Below are 18,509 nucleotides of genomic sequence, written 5' to 3' on the forward strand. Positions count from 1 at the left end.
CTTGAAGGAGGCTTCCTGAGCTCTTGAAAGGAGGCTTCCGAGCCTCTTGAAAGGAGGCTTCTGAGCCTCTTGAAAGGAGGCTTTGAGCCTCTTGAAAGGAGGCTTCCTGAGCCTCTTGAAAGGAGGCTTCCTGAGCCTCTTGAAAGGAGGCTTCTGAGCCTCTTGAAAGGAGGCTTCTGAGCCTCTTGAAAGGAGGCTGCCGAGCCTCTTGAAAGGAGGCTGCTGGAGCCTCTTGAAAGGAGGCTCTGAGCCTCTTGAAATTGAAAGGAGGCTGCCGAGCCTCTTGAAAGGAGGCTGCCGAGCCTCTTGAAAGGAGGCTGCTGAGGCTCTTGAAAGGAGGCTGCTGAGCCTCTTGAAAGGAGGCTGCTGAGCTCTTGAAAGGAGGCTGCTGAGCCTCTTGGAAAGGAGGCTGCCGAGGCCTTTTGAAAGGAGGCTGCTGAGCTCTTGAAAGGAGGCTGCTGAGCCTCTTGAAAGGAGGCTGCCGAGCCTCTTGAAAGGAGGCTGCTGAGCCTCTTGAAAGGAGGCTGCTGAGCCTCTTGAAAGGAGGCTGCTGAGTTTCTTTGAAAGGAGGCTGCTGAGCTCTTGAAAGGAGGCTGCTGAGCCTCTTGAAAGGAGGCTGCTGAGCCTCTTGAAAGGAGGCTGCCGAGCTCTCTTGAAAGGAGGCTGCTGAGCTCTTGAAAGGAGGCTGCTGAGCCTCTTGAAAGGAGGCTGCTGAGCCTCTTGAAAGGAGGCTGCCGAGCTTTCTGAAAGGAGGCTGCTGAGCTTCTTGAAAGGAGGCTGCTGAGCCTCTTGGAAAGGAGGCTGCTGGAGCCTCTTGAAAGGAGGCTGCTGAGCCTCTTGAAAGGAGGCTGCTGAGCCTCTTGAAAGGAGGCTGCTGAGCCTCTTTGAAAGGAGGCTGCTGAGCCTCTTGAAAGGAGGCTGCTGAGCCTCTTGAAAGGAGGCTGCCGAGCTCTTGAAAGGAGGCTGCTTGAGCTCTTGAAAGGAGGCTGCTGAGCCTCTTGAAAGGAGGCTGCTGAGCTCTTGAAAGGGAGGCTGCTGAGCCTCTTGAAAGGAGGCTGCTGGAGCCTCTTGAAAGGAGGCTGCTGAGCTCTTGAAAGGAGGCTGCCAGGGCCTCTTGAAAGGAGGCTGCTGAGCTCTCTTGAAAGGAGGCTGCCGAGCCTCTTGAAAGGAGGCTGCTGAGCCTCTTGAAAGGAGGCTGCTGGAGCCTCTTGAAAGGAAGCTGCTGAGCTCTCTTGAAAGGAGGCTGCTGAGCTCTCTTGAAAGGAGGCTGCTGAGCTCTCTTGAAAGGAGGCTGCCGAGCCTCTTGAAAGGAGGCTGCTGAGCTCTTGAAAGGAGGCTGCTGAGCCTCTTGAAAGGAGGCTGCCGAGCCTCTTGAAAGGAGGCTGCCTGAGCTCTCTTGAAAGGAGGCTGCTGGAGCTCTCTTGAAAGGAGGCTGCTGAGCTCTTGAAAGGAGGCTGCTGGAGCCTCTTGAAAGGGAGGCTGCTGAGCTCTTGAAAGGAGGCTGCTGAGCTCTTGAAAGGAGGCTGCTGAGCTCTCTTGAAAGGAGGCTGCTGAGCCTCTTGGAAAGGAGGCTGCTGAGCTCTTGAAAGGAGGCTGCTGAGCCTCTTGAAAGGAGGCTGCTGAGCCTCTTGGAAAGGAGGCTGCTGAGCCTCTTGAACGGAGGCTGCCAGGCCTCTTGAAAGGAGGCTGCTGAGCCTCTTGAAAGTAGGCTCTGAGCTCTCTTGAAAGGAGGCTGCTGAGCTCTCTGAAAGGAGGCTGCTGAGCCTCTTGAAAGGAGGCTGCCGAGCCTCTTGAAAGGAGGCTTCCGAGCCTTTTAAAAGGAGACTTCCGAGCCTTTTGAAAGGAGGCTTCCGAGCCTCTTGAAAGGAGATTTCCGAGCCTCTTGAAAGGAGGTTTCCGAGCCTCTTGAAAAGAGGTCTCCGAGCATCTTGAAAGGAGGTTTCCCAGCCTCTTGAAAGGCCCCTTCCGAGCCTTTTGGAAGGAGGCTGCCGAGCCTCTTGAAAGGAGGCTGCCGAGCCTCTAGAAAGGAGGCTGCCGAATCCCAAATCATGTCAAATCATGGTCATTTGGCGTAATAGTTGTAAAATCATGTGAATGGTATGATTCCTTCTTTCACGGGACGCATTTGTCTGGCAAAAAGCAAAAGAAGATGTGGTTCCTTCATTCAATTCAGGTATTTGCTCAGTTCTAGACAACTGGAGACATTATCCCTTTCTTTAAAGGCTCAAGACAAAAGATGATATGACTCCTTCTTTCAGTTCAGGCATTTACTCGACTTGAGGGAAGGGAATATGCAGGGTTCGGATTTCTTACTCACTCACGCGACAGCAGATCGCTCCACCATCCATTTTATCCGGATAAATTACAGCGCGATAAACTCCGGCACAAGTGATGGTGCGAAAAATTGTTATCCCTCTTTCCATGTTTCGCGAAAATCAAATGCTGCTTACTTTGCTTCTCCGAACTGATTACATACGACGATGCGCCACGATTAGTAGTAGGTTCAAGACTGCAGTTTTTCTACTTGTCTTCAATCGGTTCGTGTGGTGGCGTGGTTATAGTGGGCGCTCTACACATTTTAAAATTGTTTTGGGTTCGAATCCCGTCGCGCACCTACATTTTTGTGAATATGCTTTTAAAAGTTATCTGGAGAAGTGGCAAGATGGAGAATTTGGAGGCCCAAAATAAAATTATCCGGTAAGCCGGCGTTCGCGAGTTTATCGCCCGTCTTTCTATCCGGATCAAATATTGTGTGAGAACACTTGCTCAAAGGAGATTATGGAAAAATTGCACTCCGCTGTTTGGATCAATCCTGGGCTTTTATTCATATGAGTGAGAATTCCGAAGCCTGGGAATATGTGATCCTTTTTTTCGTAGAATTCATGTGCCCGGCAAAAGGCTAATTCTTTCGATTTAGCCATTTGCTCGGTTCAAGGCAAGGGGAGATGTGATCTATTCTTTGCGAGATGGTAAGGTAGGATATGAAGTATATGGTTCCGATGGTAAATAAGATCGACAAATAGAAGTAATGTCTTCCGGAGTCGAGCCAGCCTCGGGCTGAAAGTCTCCTTTATAAAGACACAAAAAAAAAGTAATGTCTTCATGCATGAGCGAGTGAATGAGATTCCTTTTCAAAAAATATTTTTCAGAACGCATGAGCAAATAAGATTTCTTTTATTATTAAAAAGGAGAAATGCACAATGGGTAGGTTTTCCTGCATACTCTTACATGGAAAATAAAACTAGCCACCAATCCCTAGCAACACACTTGTCATATACCAGCTATTAAAACCTCTATATATAACAGAATCAAGTCACATATGAGCTGCTGCAACCAAATCAGTCCAAATTGTGCTGCTTTGGAAGTCAACATAATTAAAAACAAGATTTATTTCATGACAATGTCGATTCCCCTTATAGATTACATCTTACTCTTTTACGTGATATATTAGTTCCGATTTTTTTGCCATAAATTAAAAAAGTATGATGGTTTTTGTACAAAATGGCTTATTTTAGGAAACGTGTTTTCGGTAAATTGGCAAGAATAAAAATCATAACTGTTGAATAAATATAATTTTCAATACAGATGCATAAAAATGTCTGTCTTGTCGCATTAACTACGAGATTGGTTGAACAATTATTTCAATTCCGAAAAACTTCAAAAATTATTTCGATATGGAATAATCCTCATGAGTACGGATATGCCTTTAAAATCAGACGATTTTTAGGTTCGATATATCTTGGGGTTTGATCTGCACACTAATGTCTGTGCTACCGTTTTGACTAGAGATGGGCAAAACGGATCACTTCGATGAACGGATCAGATCTGGGTCATTCATTCTAATGATCCGGATCTTTCAACCGGATCGGATCCTTAGAACAAACCCAAGAAGAATGCAAAACAGTAAAACGTTCACCATTCAGACTCACACTGTTAAACCGTACTGACGATATCTTCACTTTCTTGTTTACTAACGGATGTGGCACAAACAATGAACTTTTCATTTTATCATATCCCTACAAATGGTCAAATAATTTGCTGATCTGGTGAAAAATGATCCACGAATCATTCACTCACTTCAGAGATCCGGATCAGTGACGGGAAATGTCATATCGATGTCATGGGACTAATTTGCTAATAACTTTTTTCACAAGTTATTTACAATTATGTTTCCCTTATAAACATGTAGCCCTTTAAGGACTCAAAAACTTTTTCTAACAGATAATTCCTCTAAATATGATATTGGCGGCGTGAGGGCCGAATTAGTGTCAAATGACATTAATGTCATGACATTTCGTGACATTTTTTTTAAATCTCGGTCTCATGGCTCACACTTTGTATTTAGAACAATGATCTGTTCGACAAAGTTCTAGGACCCTTTAAGTACTACATGTTAATCAAAAAATCAGAACTGTAAATTACTTTTGAAGAAAGTTATTAGGAAATCAGTAATAGCAATGCCATGACATTTTTTTGACATTTCCCATCACTGATCCGGATCTTTTAAACGGTTCCGGATCTGAACGCCCATCTCTAGTTTTGACTCAAATTCCGAACATGACTCATATTCCGAACACTGGCGTTTTAGCGTCCTAAAATTAAAACTTTCATCAGTTTTCCATACTGAGGAATGAGGATCAAGGTTATAAACGAATAAAAGCTTTTATAGAGAAAATTACAAGAATTATGCCAAAATTGCCATTTAAGAGCGAGTGTTCGGAATATGAGTCATGTTCGGAATTTGAGTCAAAACGGTACATTGCTCCAAAAAATAAAAAAAACTGGTTGCATTAGTGAAAACGAGAGCTCTAAATACTTATAAATGTTTTTGGGGCTAGTCGCTATTATTTTGAAATTATTCTAATTCCCGTCCGATTGCAATTATTTAATTTTCAAAATCCATAATGCTTGTTAAATGAGTACAAAAAAACAGATCGAGTGGATTAAGTAGAAATATTTATGAAAAATGTTAAGTGAAAAATCCTCCAAACAATGAGAAGTAAAAAATCATAGAACATGACAACAATTCGAAACATTCTCAAATACTCGATGCTTTATGAAAGTAGGGCCCTATAGAGCTAAGGAGGGCCCCTATATTATTCAATAATCACGAAGCTCTAAAATATGCCAAATGACCATTATGCCAAACGACTTTTTGCCGAACGACATAATGCCAAACGGCATTATGACAAACGACTTTATGCCAAACGGGGTACAATCTTCATCTCCTAGCGAATAACTTCATCGAGGTAATCAAAGAATTCCTGACAACAAAAGAAAGGCGTCATAGCTTTACGGAACAACAACATTGGCGATAGTAAACACATGGGGTTGTGGCAAGTTTTTCCCTCTAGGAATTCAATACCCATCATAGGCTTGTAAATTATTGTCATTCTACTTGAATGTAGCTGAATATAAAAACCTGCATCCAGATGGATTTTCTGACTGACGAAATTACTGTAACAAAATTTTGAGTCTCACGGAATTCTTGAGTCCATGACGGACGCCAATATCTACCTTAACCCTAGTCATAGGAAAGTTTTGGTAACGAACACATTGGCTTATCGTTTCGCAATGTTTCTTCGTTTTACCGACAATTATAAATGTTTTGCAATTCGTATTCTCACATCTGAATGATTTCGAATCCATTGTTGGTAATGAAAATAATAATAAATTGCCTGACTTATCGATAACCCTTCGAAAAAGGATTTATGATGATTTAAAAAAAAAGTCATTTGAAAACAAATAGTTTTTTCAGGTGCGTTTTTCAATAACAATTTTTTTTAATGGTCATTCCATAGGTCATTCCTGTAGGAAACAAATTCCTCCAACTTCCCTGTAGCAGTAATTCATATTTTTCTTCGCAGACCTATAATTTTGCCTTCCTTTTACATATTCAAGTAAATTGACCTTGTTTGTAAGCCAACCCATCACTCAACAAAGATGCACTTGGCAGCAGCGTACATGCAGTGCATAACTATCCAGTTATGATGGAATGTAATCTATGTGTACAACCCCGTTTACAATTTCGAGAGCTCCGAAAAGAAACTAGCCTTTTCGAAGTGTATTGTCTCGGTGCATCGGTACGGGCGGGCGGTGTGGTGGCTATACGGTCACAGTCAATCTTCGGTGGCGACACGGTCTTATTAAACACGCTACCTGTCCTTCCGTCGCGCCTCAGATAGCGTGAAGCGCGACAACCGAAAAGAAATCATTAAACCACTAAGCGTGCCGTCCATTCGGGAAGGTTTTGGGTTTTACACTTCGCGAAACCAGATCCAACCAATGGAGGTTTATTTGTTTCTTCGACCTCAACGGTCGCCATCAACACCGAGTGCAGTTGTGTTAATTGCATGCGGTTGCGGTAGAGGTTTTCAATGCTTTCATTAGTACAGCGGGGAATTTTATTAAATTGGTATATCCGCTAGCGAAAAGTATTATTGCAACATGAAGCACGTTGTATGAATCATTCATCGAAAATCGTTTGTTTCGGTTAAGCAACATTTATATTGACTACAGGTCAAATACCCCACTGCATTATTTATCTTTGAAAACCTAGCCATAGTTTTATAGTCTTGAGAGAAATTGTTTTTATGTACATTGTTATATCGATACAAACTGAACATAGTTACAAGTTTTTACTATTCTATTTAATTTTCGACTACTAATAATGAAAACAACTCCTTTTGTGTGCAGAGCGTCAGCACGCTCCATCCTGGAATTCCTTATCAATCAAACCCATTGTTAACAATTAATCTACAATCGATATGTAGGCATACGGAAGCATTAGAAAGAAACTCACCATCGAAAACAGTCCGGACAGCACCCAAACGATCAGCGACATATTGACGCTGCCGGTGTTGATGAGCACCCCAGTCGGCGACACGAAGATACCGGACCCGATGATCGAACCGACAATCACCGTCACTCCGTTGACCAGAGTCATCTTTGGCTTGAGCGTGATCTCCCCATCGCCGCCGCCACCGCCACCGGTTCCATTGCTGGCGGCACTTTTCACCGAATTCTTTCGAGTGTCCTTCGTGAGGCCATCGTCCTCCATCGCTGCTGTGGCGATTTTCTGTTGTCTTTTTGGCAGAGTTTAAAGTTTCGGTAGGTTAAATAACGATGGCTCCGTTCGTGGGAAGATTCACTCGCGTTGGTAACTTTAGGGATGGAACGATCTGAAAAGTGAAAAAAAACGAACGGTTATTAGTGACGTGGCGGGAACTTTCACTAGCTCAGTGTATTGCTGAAAGGACATCAATCGCAAGAGTATTCCCGCGAATAAATACATGTTTTGACCGCATAATCTGCTTTACTGTCCAATCAATTATCGATGCAATCAATCAGAAAGGAAAGCGTTGCTGTCGTCGTTGCCGTTGGTTCGACCACCAACGGATTGGAGGCCATGCTCTCATTTGTATAAAAATCTCCCAGTGACGATGAGTGATTCAGAAGGGTAACCATGCGGATCGCAATGCTATTGAATACACACCGAGTCTTATCTTTTGTTATAAAGTAATGGCGCTAACCTCGCGTTTATTCCTAGATTTACTTCGTCACCTAATCGAGGTTGTTGTTTCCATCGTCAAATAGAAGATGCTAATACATAATAACAAAACAAATATCACAGTTTATGGTTGTTAAAAAGTATTCACTAATCTTAGTGGTAAAATCAAGTAAATGAACAGAAAAAGTTGAGATCAATTAGTCAAACGGTATGGAGTCGTCTTAAATACACGGAAACAAATGCATACCCACAATCATGAATAAAAAATCATGAAATCATGAATCATGCCATTATTCATGGTACTAATCTTCAACAGTCGACAAAATGCATAACCGGTTATACTTCGAACACTCCTTTCCCAAGAAGTGAGAACGGCTGAAAGGTAGCACGCCGGACTCTCACTCAGTGTACTCGAGCTCAAAACCTCTGTTGAGCTTTTTTTTTCATTTTCAACAACCAAATCGTAACGCATTGGTTACGTTACGCGAAAATAAATCATGAAATCATGAATTATATTCATGGTGTATTTTCATAACATGAAAACACGTTGGGTTCACAAAATCATGAATCATTTCCTCATTTCAGGGAACGGATTTTTACCCGTGTAGAAGACTCGACCCGACGACAGCACTGTATCAAATCAATTTTGAAATGCGACTAATGTGGCTCTGAACAACGAGATGAAAGCTAGGTTAAAAGCTCTATGGTCTCAAGGGGGCTTCACTATGAAACGTATCAATTAAATGGAGAAGTGCTTCCATTCCCTTCAGCGCACCGTTACGTTGCTTGTGGACGACATGACATCAACCATCCTATCATCATTGTTCAAATATTGTTTTAGGTTTGCAAATTTTGGCATCGCAATGTTGGTAGATTGGTAGCACACTTTAGAACATTAGACCACTCGCTATTCTGCTTTGCGAATAAAACAAATGAAATCTTTTTTTGAAACACAGGGCTGTTACCAACGACGCGAGTATTGTGGCTTCATTGCATTGGATTATTTTAATCAGTGAACTCTTGTAACGTAAGACATACATTTTTATTTTATTTTTACAAGTGAAGATAAATGAGATGTTAAGTATAGAACAAAATAAGTAATTATGCAAATTGCTTCACTTTATTCATAACCGTCTCGTATATTACAAATTCAGTAGGACACCGTTTCCCAAAGTTGTGGGTCGTGACCCCCCAGCCTGTGTAAATCTTATGGAAGGGGATCGCGACCCCCCAACTTTAGGAAGCTATGAAATAGGAGATCCATTTTGAAACATACTTTGGAACGGTGAATCTACAGATGTAGATCTCTGAAGTTTCTCTGCCTCTGAGTGGAACAAGTTTTTCACAAAGAAAGTCTGGTTTCAATGTTTTGAATATTTAGGTCTATATTTATTGAATTCATTGAAGGAACAATTTGTTAGATTTTTTAAGATCTGATGTGTTGAAATATCTGGAAAGACTATTTATAAACATATCTTATAGAAGCCATTTACAACTCTTATCCTATAAGTTAATCGTTTCAAAACATTCGTATAAGAAAGTCAACATAGTAAAATTGGCCAGCGTTCCCAGTAACAATTTCCTAGACCGGACCGGGAATCGAACCCAGCCACCCAAAACATAGTCTTACTATGTGGCCGCGAATCTTACCGCACGGCTAAGGAAGGTCCTTCTTTTTCTATGTACATAAAAATTAATTTCCGTCCCTTATGGACTCAGAAACTAATGGCGTGCAAATCTCTATGTAGGGGCCTTTGGTACTGGTGAAAGTTTTTAAGATGGTTCGAGACCCTTCCCCGCTCTAGAAGAGGAGGAGTTATAGCTTAATTAGTTAGGCAAATGGAACCCAATGTGGCGTTTGCTCTGAAAAATGAAATTGAAACAGACGATGAAACCTATATAATGAATACAATTCAAATAAACTTATAGATTTTGGGCGAGACAAAGTTCGACGGGTTAGCAGCTATTTGTAATGAAAATATAGGTAAACTGAGAACCAAGCCTTCAACATCTGATAGAATTGGCGGGGATCAACGGGGAATGGTCGTTCGGTCGAAAGTCATTAAACCGAAAGCTATTGGACCGAAAGTCGTACATTTGACCGAAATGATTCCTTGGCCAAATCGGTTATCAAGCCAAAAACCAGTTTGCAGAAAATTTCCATCGGCTGAATAAGACGTTTAGCCGAAGTAGCCATATATCCGAACAAGACATGGCCGACGGGCCGAAAAAGACGTTAGATATGGAAAAAAATGTCGTTTGGCCGAAGATGCCATTTGGCCGAAAAAGTCATTCTATCGAAAGTGCTGTTTGGTCGAAATGGTCGTTTGGCAGAATGACTATTTGGCCGAATGAGTCTTATGGCTGGAAATTTAATTTGGCAAATAGGTTAAACGGTCGTACGATAAGGCGTACGAAATCATTCGACAAAACAGGTCGTTTCACATAATTGTATCCTTTTGTTGTAATTGTAGTTGTATCCTTTCTCACTTCTTGTTCTAACGTATCACTGTGAAAATTGTAAAGTAATTATTGAGAATTAAGATATGACATTGAAAAATCAAGAGTGAGAAATGAGACATCATTTACGACCACAATGACCTGTTCGACAAAAGAAGATTTTTTGGTGCAAGGATTATTTGACCAAGTGGCACATGACCGAATGACGAGCTTGTCGAATTGAATGTTTGGTTGTTAGGCAGAATATCGGATTGACCGACATTGACATATTGCCGAAATAGAAATACGGTCGAAATGGACAAATGGCCGAACTGGACATTTGACAGAAAAAGTCATTTTAGCGAACAAATATTTGGCCGTTTGGCTGAAATTGTTGCTTGACCGAACAGGTCATGTAGCTAAATGGGCCAAAAATATCGTTTAGTCGAAATGACCATTTGTCAGAAAGGGCCATTTCACCGAAAAAGTCATTTGGTCGAAAGGGGAATACGGTCAAAATGTTGTTCGTCCAAAAAGGTCTTATAGCAGAAAATGTCGTTTGACCAAACAATAACATGGACAAAAGATCAAAAAGGCAGAACAACGAATGAACAAACTTAAAAAATCTTTGATGCAACCTATCTGATCATAACAAAATGTTGCATGATATGTCAAGAATATGCTTATGAACTAAAACTTAAAGTCTACACGTTCGGAAGCCTCCATTTGATAGACATGAAGAAAAAAAATTTCCGAAAAGCTCAGTTGCTTCGTAGGAAGCATCCTTCTACGCTTCTCGAAAGCCTCTTTTCAAGCAGCTCGGATGACTCCTTTTAAGAAGTTCGAAAGCCCCCTTCCAAAAGGCCCACTAGCCCCCTTACTGGTGGTCCAGAAGCCTCCTATCGAGAAGCTTGGAAGCCTTCTTCCAAGAGGCCCGGAAGCCTCCTTTCAAGAGGCCCGGAAGCCTCCTTTCAAGAGGCCCGGAAGCCTCCTTTCAAGAGGCCCGGAAGCCTCCTTTCAAGAGGCCCGGAAGCCTCCTTTCAAGAGGCCCGGAAGCCTCCTTTCAAGAGGCCCGGAAGCCTCCTTTCAAGAGGCCCGGAAGCCTCCTTACGAGACGCCCGCAAGCCACCTCTCCACACGCCCCCAACCCGCCTCTCAAGCGGTCCGGAAGCCTCCTTTCAAGAGGCCCGGAAGCCTCCTTTCAAGAGGCCCGGAAGCCTCCTTTCAAGAGGCCCGGAAGCCTCCTTTCAAGAGGCCCGGAAGCCTCCTTTCAAGAGGCCCGGAAGCCTCCTTTCAAGAGGCCCGAAGCCTCCTTTCAAGAGGCCCAGAGCCTCCTTTCAAGAGGCCCAAGCCTCCTTTCAAGAGGCCCGGAAGCCTCCTTTCAAGAGGCCCGAAGCCTCCTTTCAAGAGGCAGAAGCCTCCTTTCAAGAGGCCCAGAAGCCTCCTTTCAAGAGGCCCGGAAGCCTCCTTTCAAGAGGCCTGGAAGCCTCCTTTCAACACGCTCGGACGCCTTCTGTCAAGAGGCCCGGAAGCCTCCTTCCAAGAGGCCCTGAAGCCTCCTTTCAATAGGCCCAGAAGCCTCCTTTCAAGAGGCCCAGGCCTCCTTTCAAGAGGCCCGGAAGCCTCCTTTCAAGAGGGCCCGGAAGCCTCCTTTCAAGAGGCCCAGAGCCTCCTTTCAAGAGGGCCAGGAAGCCTCCTTTCAAGAGGCCCAGAAGCCTCCTTTCAAGAGGCCCAGAAGCCTCCTTTCAAGAGGCCCGGAAGCCTCCTTTTAAGAGGCCCAGAAGCCTCCTTTCAAGAGGGCCAGAAGCCTACTTTCAAGAGGCCCAGAAGCCTCCTTTCAAGAGGCCCAGGAAGCCTCCTTTCAAGAGGCCCAGAAGCCTCCTTTCAAGAGGCTCAAGCCTCCTTTCAAGAGGCTCAAGCCTCCTTCAAGAGGCTCGAAGCCTCCTTTCAAGAGGCCCGAAGCCTCCTTTCAAGAGGCCAGGAAGCCTCCTTTCAAGAGGCCCAGAAGCCTCCTTTCAAGAGGCCCAGCCTCCTTTCAAGAGGCCCGGAAGCCTCCTTTCAAGAGGCCCAGAAGCCTCCTTTCAAGAGGCCGGAAGCCTCCTTTCAAGAGGCCTGGAAGCCTCCTTTCAAGAGGGCCAGAGCCTCCTTTCAGAGGCCCAGAGCCTCCTTTCAAGAGGCCCGGAAGCCTCCTTCAGAGGGCCCAAAAGCCTTCTTTCAAGAGGCCTGGAAGTCTCCTTTAAAGAGTCCCGGAAGCCTCCTTTCAAGAGGCCCGGAAGCCTCCTTTCAAGAGGCCCGGAAGCCTCCTTTCAAGAGGCCCAGGCCTCCTTTCAAGAGGCCCTGAAGCCTCCTTTCAAGAGGCCCGGAAGCCTCCTTTCAAGAGGCCCGGAAGCCTCCCTTTCAAGAGGCCCTGAAAGCCTCCTTTCAAGAGGCCCAGCCTCCCTTTCAAGAGGCCAAGCCTCCTTTCAAGAGGCCCAAGCCTCCTTTCAAGAGGCCCGAAGCCTCCTTTCAAGAGGCCCAGCCTCCTTTCAAGAGGCCCGGAAGCCTCCTTTCAAGAGGCCCAGAGCCTCCTTTCAAGAGGCCGGAAGCCTCCTTTCAAGAGGCCCGGAAGCCTCCTTTCAAGAGGCCCAGAGCCTCCTTTCAAGAGGCCCGGAAGCCTCCTTTCAAGAGGCCTGAAGCCTCCTTTCAAGAGGCCCAGGCCTCCTTTCAAGAGGCCAGAAGCCTCCTTTCAAGAGGCCCAGAGCCTCCTTTCAAGAGGCCTGAAGCCTCCTTTCAAGAGGCCCGGAAGCCTCCTTTCAAGAGGCCCTGGAAGCCTCCTTTCAAGAGGGCCCGGAAGCCTCCTTTCAAGAGGCCCGGAAGCCTCCTTTCAAGAGGCCGGAAGCCTCCTTTCAAGAGGCCCGGAAGCCTCCTTTCAAGAGGCCCAGCCTCCTTTCAAGAGGCCCGGAAGCCTCCTTTCAAGAGGCCCAGGCCTCCTTTCAAGAGGCCAGAAGCCTCCTTTCAAGAGGCCCAGGCCTCCTTTCAAGAGGCCTGGAAGCCTCCTTTCAAGAGGCCCGGAAGCCTCCTTTCAAGAGGCCCGGAAGCCTCCTTTCAAGAGGCCCGGAAGCCTCCTTTCAAGAGGGCCCAGAAGCCTCCTTCAAGAGGCCCGGAAGCCTCCTTTCAAGAGGCCTGGAAGCCTCCTTTCAAGAGGCCTGAAGCCTCCTTTCAAGAGGCCGGAAGCCTCCTTTCAAGAGGCCGGAAGCCTCCTTTCAAGAGGCCCAGGCCTCCTTTCAAGAGGGCCCCGGAAGCCTCCTTTCAAGAGGCCTGAAGCCTCCTTTCAAGGGCCTGGAAGCCTCCTTTCAAGAGGCCCGAAGCCTCCTTTCAAGAGGGCCTGAAGCCTCCTTTCAAGAGGCCCTGGAAGCCTCCTTTCAAGAGGCCCAGGCCTCCTTTCAAGAGGCCCGGAAGCCTCCTTTCAAGAGGCCCGAAGCCTCCTTTCAAGAGGCCCCGGAAGCCTCCTTTCAAGAGGCCTGGAAGCCTCCTTTCAAGAGGCCCGAAGCCTCCTTTCAAGAGGGCCCAGAAGCCTCCTTTCAAGAGGCCAGGAAGCCTCCTTTCAAGAGGCCCGGAAGCCTCCTTTCAAGAGGCCCGAAGCCTCCTTTCAAGAGGCCCAGGCCTCCTTTCAAGAGGCCAGAGCCTCCTTTCAAGAGGCCCGAAGCCTCCTTTCAAGAGGCCCGGAAGCCTCCTTTCAAGAGGCCCAGGCCTCCTTTCAAGAGGCCCAGGCCTCCTTTCAAGAGGCCCGAAGCCTTCTTACAAGAGGCCCGGAAGGCTCCGTTCGAGAGTCCCGGAAGCCTCCTTTCAAGAGGCCCAAGCCTCCTTTCAAGAGGCCAAGTCTCCTTTCAAGAGGCTTGGAAGCCTTCTTTCAAGAGGCTTGGAAGTCTCCTTTCAAGAGGCCCGGAAGCCTCCTTTCAAGAGGCCCCGAAGCCTCCTTTCAAGAGGCCCCGAAGCCTCCTTTCAAGAGGCCCCGAAGCCTCCTTTCAAGAGGCCCGGAAGCCTCCTTTCAAGAGGCCCGGAAGCCTCATTTCAAGAGGCTTGGAAGCCTCATTTCAAGAGGCCCAGGCCTCCTTTCAAGAGGCCCGGAAGCCTCCTTTCAAGAGGCCCGAAGCCTCCTTTCAAGAGGCCCAGAAGCCTCCTTTCAAAGGGCCAGGCCTCCTTTCAAGAGGCCCAGGAAGCCTCCTTTCAAGAGGCCCGGAAGCCTCCTTTCAAGAGGCCCGGAAGCCTCCTTTCAAGAGGCCCAGGCCTCCTTTCAAGAGGCCAGAAGCCTCCTTTCAAGAGGCCCAGAAGCCTCCTTTCAAGAGGCCCAGGCCTCCTTTCAAGAGGCCAGGCCTCCTTTCAAGGGCCCGGAAGCCTCCTTTCAAGAGGCCTGGAAGCCTCCTTTCAAGAGGCCCTGAAGCCTCCTTTCAAGAGGCCCGGAAGCCTCCTTTCAAGAGGCCCAGAGCCTCCTTTCAAGAGGCCCGGAAGCCTCCTTTCAAGAGGCCCGGAAGCCTCCTTTCAAGAGGCCCGAAGCCTCCTTTTAAGAGGCCCTGGATGCCGTCTTCCAAGGGCCCGGGAAGCCTCCTTTCAAGAGCCCGGGAAGCCACCTTTCAAGAGGCCCTGAAGCCTCCTTTCAAGAGGCCCTGAAGCCTCCTTTCAAGAGGCCCCAAGCCTCCTTTCAAGAGGCCCGGAAGCCTCCTTCAAGAGGCCCGGAAGCCTCCTTCAAGAGGCCCGGAAGCCTCCTTTCAAGAGGCCAGTAGCCTCCTTTCAAGAGGCTCAGGCCTCCTTTCAAGAGGCCCGGAAGCCTCCTTTCAAGAGGCCCGGAAGCCTCCTTTCAAGAGGCCAGAAGCCTCCTTTCAAGAGGCCCGGAAGCCTCCTTTCAAGAGGCCCAGCCTCCTTTCAAGAGGCCCAGAGCCTCCTTTCAAGAGGCTCAGGCCTCCTTTCAAGAGGCCCAGAAGCCTCCTTTCAAGAGGCCTGGAAGCCTCCTTTCAAGAGGCCCGAAGCCTCCTTTCAAGAGGCCCGGAAGCCTCCTTTCAAGAGGCCCAGGCCTCCTTTCAAGAGGCCTGGAAGCCTCCTTTCAAGAGGCCTGGAAGCCTCCTTTCAAGAGGCCCTGGAAGCCTCCTTTCAAGAGGCCCCAAGCCTCCTTTCAAGAGGCCCAAGCCTCCTTTCAAGAGGCCAGAAGCCTCCTTCAAGAGGCCCAGAAGCCTCCTTTCAAGAGGGCCCAGAGCCTCCTTTCAAGAGGCTCAGAAGCCTCCTTTCAAGAGGCTCAGAAGCCTCCTTTCAAGAGGCTCAGGAAGCCTCCTTTCAAGAGGCCTCAGAAGCCTCCTTTCAAGAGGCCCGGAAGCCTCCTTTCAAGAGGCCCAGGCCTCCTTTCAAGAGGCCCAAGCCTCCTTTCAAGAGGCTCAGAAGCCTCCTTTCAAGAGGCTCAGAGCCTCCTTTCAAGAGGCTCGGAAGCCTCCTTTCAAGAGGCCTCGAGCCTCCTTTCAAGAGGCCTCAGAAGCCTCCTTTCAAGAGGCTCAGGAAGCCTCCTTTCAAGAGGCTCAGAAGCCTCCTTTCAAGAGGCTCAGAAGCCTCCTTTCAAGAGGCCCAGAAGCCTCCTTTCAAGAGGCTCAGAAGCCTCCTTTCAAGAGGCTCAAGCCTCCTTTCAAGAGGCTCAGAGCCTCCTTTCAAGAGGCTCAGAAGCCTCCTTTCAAGAGGCTCAGAGCCTCCTTTCAAGAGGCCTCAGAAGCCTCCTTTCAAGAGGCCTCAGGCCTCCTTTCAAGAGGCCTGGAAGCCTCCTTTCAAGAGGCCTCAGGAAGCTCCTTTCAAGAGGCTCAGAAGCCTCCTTTCAAGAGGCCTCAGAGCCTCCTTTCAAGAGGCTCAGAAGCCTCCTTTCAAGAGGCTCGAAGCCTCCTTTCAAGAGGCTCAGGAAGCCTCCTTTCAAGAGGCTCAGGCTCCTTTCAAGAGGCTCAGAAGCCTCCTTTCAAGAGGCTCGGAAGCCTCCTTTCAAGAGGGCCTCAGGAAGCCTCCTTTCAAGAGGCTCAGGCCTCCTTTCAAGAGGCTCAGAGCCTCCTTTCAAGAGGCTCAAGCCTCCTTTCAAGAGGCTCGGAAGCCTCCTTTCAAGAGGCTCAGGCCTCCTTTCAAGAGGCTCAGAAGCCTCCTTTCAAGAGGCTCAGAAGCCTCCTTTCAAGAGGCCAGAAGCCTCCTTTCAAGAGGCCCAGAAGCCTCCTTTCAAGAGGCCCAGGAAGCCTCCTTTCAAGAGGCCCGGAAGCCTCCTTTCAAGAGGCCCGGAAGCCTCCTTTCAAGAGGCTCAGAGCCTCCTTTCAAGAGGCTCAGGAAGCCTCCTTTCAAGAGGCTCAGAGCCTCCTTTCAAGAGGCTCAGAAGCCTCCTTTCAAGAGGCCCGGAAGCCTCCTTTCAAGAGGCCCGAAGCCTCCTTTCAAGAGGCCCAGAAGCCTCCTTTCAAGAGGCCCGGAAGCCTCCTTTCAAGAGGCCCGAAGCCTCCTTTCAAGAGGCCCGGAAGCCTCCTTTCAAAGAGGCCCAGAGCCTCCTTTCAAGAGGCCCAGAAGCCTCCTTTCAAGAGGCCAGAAGCCTCCTTTCAAGAGGCCCAGAAGCCTCCTTTCAAGAGGCCCGAAGCCTCCTTTCAAGAGGCCCGGAAGCCTCCTTTCAAAGAGGCCCGAAGCCTCCTTTAAGAGGCCCGGAAGCCTCCTTTCAAGAGGCTCAGGAAGCCTCCTTTCAAGAGGCCTGGAAGCCTCCTTTCAAGAGGCTCAGGCCTCCTTTCAAGAGGCTCAGGAAGCCTCCTTTCAAGAGGCCTGGAAGCCTCCTTTCAAGAGGCTCAAGCCTCCTTTCAAGAGGCTCAGAAGCCTCCCTTCAAGAGGCCTCAAGCCTCCTTCAAGAGGCTCTCAAGCCTCCTTCAAGAGGGCTCAGAAGCCTCCTTCAAGAGGCCTCAGAAGCCTCCTTCAAGAGGCGCTCAGAGCCTCCCTTCAAGAGGCTCGGAAGCCTCCTTTCAAGAGGCTCGGAAGCCTCCCTTCAAGAGGCTCGGAAGCCTCCTTTCAAGTGGCTCGGAAGCCTGCTTTCAAGAGGCTCGGAAGCCTCTCTTCAAGACGCGTGGAAGCCTCTCTTCAAGACGCGCGGAAGCCTTTCTTCGAGAGCACGACTGTTTTCTAATTTGTCTAGTAGGAAATGTAAAAACATATTTTACACTCACTTACAGTTCGATGGTATAAGTATTAATAACTCTGCCTTTGCATGCGTATTAGTGCGTCCGTTCGAATTTGCCCAGTTAAATGTAACTAAAATATCCATAAAAACTTTAAAAGCCTTTGAATGTTTTGATTCAACAAGTCGCATTGATCACCAAATGGAGAAGCCTAAAGAAGGTATGATGAAAAAGCCATTTTTTAGTGATCGTTGGCCTAAGTTCTGAAACTCCTAAAAACGTCGGCGGTGGCGTTTGCCAGGCGCTTGGCGGACGTCACGGCGGAGACAAAATTCAGCCATTTCTTAGCCTTAGATTTCTCCCTGAATTTCTTCAATAACTCACTTAAAATATTACATTCCTAATTTCACACAACATTTTCCAAATTTTATTTAAATTTCCCCAAGAATGTTCTACAAAGCATCATTTATTCAAAAGGTCTTCTGATTTTTCACGGTATTTTTCTTCATGAGCGTCCCCCATGAATTACTCAGGGAATTCCTCTAAAGGCTTTGCATGTCACAATAATTAAGGTAGGAAAATAAAGTAGGAGTAGAGTTGAATTTTATCCTATCTCACTTGCTATGCTTCCATGACACCACAGAAATGTTTTTCCAATGTCCTTACAGACGTGCTAAACTCAAGTACCAATTGTTGGTTCTGGATCCGATTAATCACGAATCAGCAATTGTGAATTTCATAGCTATCCCATACTCCCAATCACGTGCATGGCGGTTCAACCTCAATGACACTCTTGAAATCTTTTAGCAATATTTGACGCAATGCTGCAATTGAATTCAATGCCATTGTTTAACCGTTCATATTTGACATGATTTCAAGGGTGATTGATGGCTTAATGAAGAAAAAAGTTTATTACTTCCGCTTTTGTAAATGTTTTGACTAAGTGCCTCAAACGATAATATGATGCAACAGCAATCAGCATTTCGTCAGTGAAACAGAAGCTCCGCTTGGAAAAAATAGTGTTAAATTGATTCATCCCAACATTGATTGAATTTGAGGTGAATTGGGATCATATTTTCAATAGAGGCCATTTCATAGCCATACTAGCAACATTGACTTTTTTCGGGAATGAAATTTAGCTTATGGTATAGCAAAGGCTTCGAGCTTAATTAAATGCATGCATTAAGAATCATTTAGCATTGATTTGCGTCTTCGGCAATGTTGACTAAAAACATCAATGATGATGACTACCAAAAACGAGAAGCTGCAAACAAGTTACTTTGAAACAGAGACTTCAATTTTTGTTGTCACTTAGTCATGGGCAGGTGCAATACTGCCGCGTACCGTAAGCGCGTCTTATCTGAATAGGAAGTCAAGCAAAAATTTGTGCCACTTGCGGTTGACGGGAGAACAGCAACCAACTG

At 46.9% G+C, this 18,509-nt stretch overlaps 1 protein-coding gene across 4 annotated transcripts in view; it reads right to left on the minus strand.

The window, feature by feature from the left end:
- LOC134202781 (large neutral amino acids transporter small subunit 1-like) overlaps positions 1-18,509 on the minus strand; it is a 121,578-nt gene that overhangs the window by 36,628 nt on the left and 66,441 nt on the right. For 2 of the 4 annotated variants that reach the window (XR_009977341.1, XM_062677772.1), the window contains exons 1-2: positions 7,533-7,732; positions 6,803-7,181 (exon numbers count right to left, since the gene is read on the minus strand). Coding sequence is in view for 1 of the 4 variants with exons in the window: in XM_062677772.1 (XP_062533756.1) it covers positions 6,803-7,060 (258 nt within the window). In the remaining 3 variants the exon portion in view is untranslated. Of the gene's footprint in view, positions 1-6,802; positions 7,182-7,532; positions 7,733-18,509 lie in introns of those variants that run through there. The other 2 variants (XR_009977343.1, XR_009977342.1) reach the window with 1 other exon arrangement.

Source organism: Armigeres subalbatus, unplaced genomic scaffold (assembly GCF_024139115.2).
Source record: "Armigeres subalbatus isolate Guangzhou_Male unplaced genomic scaffold, GZ_Asu_2 Contig141, whole genome shotgun sequence".
NCBI classification, from domain to species: domain Eukaryota; kingdom Metazoa; phylum Arthropoda; class Insecta; order Diptera; family Culicidae; genus Armigeres; species Armigeres subalbatus.